At 43.1% G+C, this 6,773-nt stretch overlaps 1 protein-coding gene across 1 annotated transcript; it reads left to right on the top strand.

Moving 5' to 3' along the window:
* Nucleotides 1–1,017: 1,017 nt before the first annotated feature.
* On the top strand, nucleotides 1,018–4,426 carry Atp5h (ATP synthase, H+ transporting, mitochondrial Fo complex, subunit d; the record flags this gene model as incomplete). Its single annotated transcript, XM_005412268.2, is given in 5 exon segments — nucleotides 1,018–1,148; nucleotides 1,447–1,543; nucleotides 2,649–2,720; nucleotides 4,007–4,069; nucleotides 4,216–4,426. Coding segments are annotated over 5 exon segments (486 nt in total). The 3' UTR covers nucleotides 4,348–4,426.
* Nucleotides 4,427–6,773: the final 2,347 nt, after the last annotated feature.

Genomic DNA, 6,773 nt, shown 5'->3' with positions numbered 1-6,773 from the left:
CAGGAGACAAACGATCCTGAGAAGGAAAGGAAGGAGGGGGCAGATGTTGGATATCTTTCTGTTTAAGATCCGGAGGAAGATTTTGTCCTCCCTTGGAATCCACAGCTTGTAGAGACCTTTGGCTTTGCAGTGTTCTGATATGTGACTCAGATCTTTTGTTTAAGTTGACTATTTTTCCTGTAGTTTGTTTTGGTTTAAAGGCTGCAACTGCTTTCCACCTTCTCGCGTTCACATATGTTTTGAATGCCTCTTCAAGTGCAGGGAAAAGGTTGTGAGAGATAATCAGACATGAGTAAGAAGGTTCAAGTGTATGACCAGTCTGGTAGGGAAGGAACAAACAGCTTCTTAAATTTGTGTGGAACTATACTGTGAATTGATGTATACAGTTTCATTTGATAATCTCAGTGGCCTTCTGAGCTGAGTTGATACTCAGTTTTTAGATGAGGAAACTGTCACAGTGTGCTCTGTTTAAACCTTGTTAAAATTTCAGTATGTGCCATGTGCTAGGTACCTGGAGAATCCGTGAATAAAGCAGTCGGGGTGGATACTTCCAAAGACATGGAGAGGAAAAAGTAGAGAGCTGGACTTTTAAGGAGTTGGGGGATAGTGGGTGCGCTGTCTAGTGGGAAAGAATATACTGTATTTGTATTTCAGGTTACACAGCTTGAAACCATTTTCCTTTTCTGACTGAGTAATTTTAATTTCTCTGCTGGATAAGTAGACCTCCAATTGCTCAAAGGGTGCTGATGTTTTTCTTTTTTGTTGTTGTTTTCTTTTTTTGAGACAGGGTCTCAATATGTAATTCAGGCTGGCCATGAATTCTTTCTGTAGTGTAGGCTGGCCTCAGACTTACATCTATCCTCCTGCCTCTGTCTTCGCCTCTCAAGTTTTAGGAGTACAGTCATGTACCACACACCTGGCATGATCTCTTTCTTAAAGACTTATATATTGCTAAATGCCCTTCTTCAGATGATGCTCCAAGAGCACTGTTTTGATTTGACTCATTTTATTTTCCAGGATCCCAAGATGGCTGGGCGAAAACTTGCTCTAAAAGCCATTGACTGGATAGCTTTTGGGGAGATTGTACCTGCAAACCAAAAGGCTGTTGCTAACTCTCTGAAGGCCTGGAATGAGACCCTCAGCTCCAGGTCAGTATGTTTCTCAGAGGGGGCTCTACACTTGGTACCAAATCTGGGGTCAGTGTTTTAGAATCACATAGCAATTCCTGATAATCTGACAAAAAATAAATCACCCATTTTTCAAATAAAAGTTTGTTTGGTTTTTTTTTTTTTTTTGGTTTTGTTGCTGTTTTCCATTTTCATGATAGTGCTACAAAAGAAATGTGTGATGATACTCTAGGCCATAGGAATAAAGAATTAAGAAATTCTGTGGGAATTTTCTCTTGTACATGGAACAGTCCTAACTTTCGTTTTTCTCTGTGAGCAGGTTGACAGCTCTGTCTGAGAAACCACCGGTGATTGACTGGGCTTACTACAAGGCCAATGTGGCCAAGGCAGGCTTGGTGGATGACTTTGAAAAGAAGGTAAGACTGACGATAGCTAAAGCACTGGTCTAGCGGTGTGGTGAGAAGGTACGGAATTCCATATTCAAGGTGACAGCCACAGCATAGATCCCTTAACACCTAGATCCCAAAGGAAGTTCAGGGGCGATGTGGCCAAAGGCCTTGCAGTGGTAGGTTTTAATGGTGACTAGACACAGACAATTCAAGGTGTCTTCATGCAGCAGTATTATATGGCCTTGCTCCTGGGGGTCAGAGGACTGTCAAGTTAAAAGTTCTCTCTAGCTCTTCTTGAGTTCATTTTTAGCCGCCCACCTATCTCTCTCTGGTACCACCTAACAGCTTTTCTACTGTTCTACTATTTTCCTTTCTCTACTCTTTTTTTTCCCATCCCTAACAGCTGTAATTTCTTATGTACCCATCCTCCTTTGATATACATTAAGTTTCAATAGCAAACTTTAATTTGTCTGTTCATTGGAAGATGCTTATGGAGGGGCTAGTTTGTGCCAGGCAGTGTTAATGAAGAAAATGAGAATTTCTTTAGAATTCTTTAGAATATGAGGTGCTAAGTCTACCTGTTTTGTTTTGTTTGGCGGAGGGTGGAATTCCAGTTGAGAAAACAGAAGCTTACTGTAATACAGAATTTCTTAAGGTCCTGAGTTAGTAAAATGGCTGAGAAAACCCTGTTGCTTCTCTCTCTCTCTGTTTTTTTTTGTTTTGTTTTTGAGACAAGGTCTTGCTATATAGTTCAGGCTGGCCTCAAACTCATTGCAGTCCTCCTGCCTCAACCTCCTGAATGATGGAAGTACAGGCATGTGCCACCATGCTTGGCTGCTGCTTTTCCCAGTAAAATATTCTTTTCACTACACTACACTGGAGATGGGGCTGGGGATTTAGCTCAAGGGCACAGTGCCTGCCTAGCAAGCATGAGGTCATGAGTTTGATTCCCAGTACCGGAAGAAAACAAAACAAAACAAAACAACACTGGAGATGCAGGAAACCTTAATAGTGCAGTTTCCTCTTGGGATGGAGAATGTGTTTTAATACGACCTGTAGAGAATAACAGCTTTGAACCCTTTCTTTAGACTCCTGGGTGTATTGGTAACAACGCACCTGTCTCTGTTTGTAGTTTAATGCCCTGAAAGTTCCTGTGCCAGAGGATAAATACACTTCCCTGGTGGATGCTGAAGAAAAGGAAGATGTAAGTGGTTGCTGCTCCTTTTTAAAAAATTACTTTCATTTTTATTAGTACATGTTTGTACTACATAATGATTACATTCATTGTGGTAAGTTGGTACATGTCCATAACACATCTTTATTCTTTTTTACTTCCCATCTCTTCTCCCTCTCCTCTCCTGCCATCTGTAGATCCAGTGATGCTCCTAAGTATTCTAAACAGTTTTTTGGTCTTTTTTGAGACAGGGTCTTGCTAGGTAACTCAGGCTGGCCTTAAACTTGTGGCGATCCTTGTGGCGATCCTCCTGCCTCAGCCTCCTGAGTACTGGGATTACAAGCATGGTCCATAAAATTTTTCTTAATAGTGACAGTTTTATGTCTTGCAAGCGTGAGGTCATGAGTTCGATTCCCAGTACCACCAAACAAAACAAAACAAAACAAACAAAAATAGTGACAGTTTTAGCCAGGTGTGGTGGTGCATGCCTGTAATCCCAGCATTCAGGAGTCTGAGGCAGGAGGATTGTTGCGAGTTCAAGACCAGCCTGGGCTACAAAGTGAGCTCAAAGCCAGCCTGAACTGCATAGCAAGACCCTATCTCAAGAAGACCTAAAAAAACTAGCGACAGTTTTGTATTTTCTAGCAACTAGGATAAGGCAAAGTGAATTAAGTTACAAATTAAGGAGTTGACAGTAATAGAAAGGAATCAACTGTTAATAAATGTAAAATTATTATGCTGAGTATAAGAAGCGAACAGGAGAAAAGTGCATACCATATGATTGCACTTGTTTAAATCTCTAGAGACTGTAGCTCATCTGTAGTGACAGTGCTTGCCTGGGATGGGAAGAAGAGTGATAATGTGTCCACTACTTTGAAGGTGGTCGTGGTTTCACAGGTGGACGTGTAAATCAAATGGCGCTCGTAGTATCATATGGCAGTTAGACTGCAACAAAACTGAAAAAACAATTGAGGAATTGGAATTAGGTAGAAGAATTACCCAAGCTGTATTCAGATGCCTATTTGCTTAAAAGCACTGCAGACCCAGACGGTTCCACCGAAGAGAAGGCTGGCTTGGTGGTCACAGGGCTTGTCCTGACCACTCAGTGCCCGGCCCTAATGAGAAGGGGTTCCCTACGCTATTCTGCCTGCATGTCTTTGTGGATAACTGGAAAAGCTGTGATTCGCCTCCTAAAATGCCTCCACAGTCAAGGCAGCAGGAAAGCCAAGGCAGGCGGGAGCCCCCATCATGTCTTGGGAGCCCCAGGGTCTGGGCTTAACTTGGTTTCAGAACAGAATTTTTCTCTTTTCTTAAAGGTGAAAAGTTGTGCTGAGTTTGTGTCTCTCTCGAAGGCCCGGATTGTGGAGTATGAGAAAAAGGTAAGGATGCCTGGTACATGCCCATGGTGCGTTTCCTTCCTGGCATAGCCACACAGCTCTCATTCATTGGCAGTCCCCTGCCTTAGATTCTCGTTGTACATCTCCACGGCACTGTTCCTTTACTAACACACTTCTGTTCTTTCCAGCTGGAGAAAATGAATAACATGATTCCATTTGATCAGATGACCGAGGAGGACTTGAATGAAGCCTTCCCAGAAACCAGATTAGACAAGAAGAAGTATCCCTATTGGCCTCATCAGCCAATTGAGAATTTATAAATTTGAGTGTTGGAGAGAGCTCTGGCCCTTACATTACAAACTCTGGATGTTAAAAATAAAAAATATATAATTCTGGGCATGTGACCTCACTGGTTAATATAGTTAAACCTTTCATCTGAGGTGGCCTCACTGGAATTGGGCATTTTGTTAAGGTGAAAAGGTGCCTAAACGTGTGTTGGGCCAGTCCTGTAGCAATCAGGATGTGTACAGCCAATGACTGAGGCCTCAAGGCTGCTAAATTTCAATCAAAAACAACAGGGCCCATGATAGTGTAGTTCCCTGGAATATGGTAAAGAGGGATTATCTTGCTGAGGCTCTTGAACTCCTCATATTCAAACTGCTGGTGCTAAGGAGGTGTTCCCTTCTGCACGTCTTTAGTAGAACTACTGTCCAGATTGCAGGTATGAGAGCAAAGCCTGGTTTTTGGTTTTAGGCTTTTTGAGGCAGGGTCTTGCTATGTCAGTCAGGCTGACCTTGACCTCACTGTGTAGGCCAGGCTGGCCTTAAACTTGTAGCAATCCTGCCTCCATCTCCCAAATGCTGGGATTATAAGTGTGAACCACCATGCCCAGTGGCCTGGCTTTTTTTTATACTGCAGTTTTTAAGTCCGGAAAGAAACAGGAAACTTAAAAGTTAACTATTACAAGTGTTTGTATTTGAACTCAGAAAAACAATTTTAACTCCATTTAGTTTTAAAATTCCTACTAGAAGCTGAGCACTGTGGCGCATATGTATAGCTTCAGCTACTCAAGCTGATGCAGGAGGATCACCTGAGTTCAAGAGTTTGCAACCAGCCTAGGCAACATAGTAAGGCCCATCTCAAGAAAGTTTTAAAAATAAAATCAGTCAAGGTGGTGCGAAGAGTTGCCATTGAAATCAAAAGAGCTAGGGGCTGGGGATTTAGCTCAGCGGCAAAAGCGCCTGCCTGGCAAGCGCAAGGTCGTGAGTTCGGTTCCCGGTACCGGAGAAAAACCAAAAAAAAGAAATCAAAAGAGCTAGTATGCCTACCATGTAATTGGTGTTTTTAGGCTAATTGTTTACTGTTTCAGGACTTTAATTTTCTCATTTAAAAGCATTGGGATTCACTTGGAAGGCTGAGGCAGGAGGATCGTTGCAAGTTCCAGGCCAGCCTTGACTACAAAGTGAGCTCAAGTTCAGCCTGAACTGCATAGCTAGACCCTGTCTCAAAAAAAAACCAACAAAAAACCATTGGGATTATAATGAGAAATAAGACAACCTGGGAAGTATCTGGATATCTAAGCAAAACCATTTGGCTTATGTCCTATAGGAAAGGCGTGCATATGAAAGGTAGCACACAGATCAAAAGCTGGCCCTACGTGGTGGCTCCAGAGGCTGAGGTAGAGGAGTATCACCATGAATTCAAGGTCAGCCTGAACTACATAGCAAGACCCTGTCTCAACAAAACCAAATCCAAACCTGCTATTTTTTTGTTGTTCTTTTCCGGCACTGGGAATCGAACCCACAACCTTGCCAGGCAGGCACTGTGCCGCTGAGCTAAATCCCCAGCCCCCAAGCCTGCTATTTTTGCAAATACTACAGATGGATTCTATTGGAGAAAAGCAGTGTTGGCTGATAACTCCTGCAAAGTCAGTGCTGTGGTAATGTAAGCAATGAGAGACGGGCCATCCCTCCTGATTTGTAGGCGGGACACAGGCCGCCTCTGGGAGGTAGTAAGGCAGGGGCTGCTGCCCCTGAAGCTGATTAGTCATACAGTCCGATTGGATGGAGACCTTCAGTGGTGGCTGTGCCTTTAATGTCCAAAACAGAAAAATGAGTGCTCTGCAGACAGCTGAGTCACTGGCCTGGCACCCAGCCATCGAGCAGAAGATCTAAGGATTCAGACAACAGCCAAGTGAAAACATGGAGACTCCCAAAGTAAATCCAGTTTACTTGAGCATGGTTGGAACTCATGCTGATCAAAGAAGGCCTCCACAGGAGTCCTGTGGAAGTATGGTAGCATGAAGGGAGGCACCCCTAGCTTCTAAGGGAGCTGTGGGAGGGTTTCCTGTAAGACACAACAGTGACTGGCTGGGTTCAGCTTCTCAGTCAAGGCGTGAAGACGGGGCTAGAGTACTCTTCTAGATTATAAGGCATTATTGAATTGCACACACATTGAGTTTTTTACATTTAGTTATTCTTTGGGTTCTAGGAGTCACCCAGTGTTTTGCACATACTACCCTCATGCTCTACCACTAGGTGACGTCCCCACACCCTAATTTTACATTTGAAAAATAAAGTTAACCGTAAGTAAAATAGGATTATGATTTAAGAGAGGGAAAATAAATTACAGCAAGTTATAGAGAGCCCTTCCCGATCCTCCTTGTGGCCCCGGAAGTTTATATTTGTAATCCCATGGAAAAGTTATTGGAATTCTAGTGAGCTAATTCCAGTCTTACCACCTCCAG

This window comes from Chinchilla lanigera, unplaced genomic scaffold, assembly GCF_000276665.1.
Source record: "Chinchilla lanigera isolate Chin_1 unplaced genomic scaffold, ChiLan1.0 scaffold00152, whole genome shotgun sequence".
In the NCBI taxonomy this organism is placed as follows: Eukaryota; Metazoa; Chordata; class Mammalia; order Rodentia; family Chinchillidae; genus Chinchilla; species Chinchilla lanigera.
Note: the sequence above shows the minus strand (reverse complement) of the source record. Positions and strands in the feature narration are given on the sequence as shown.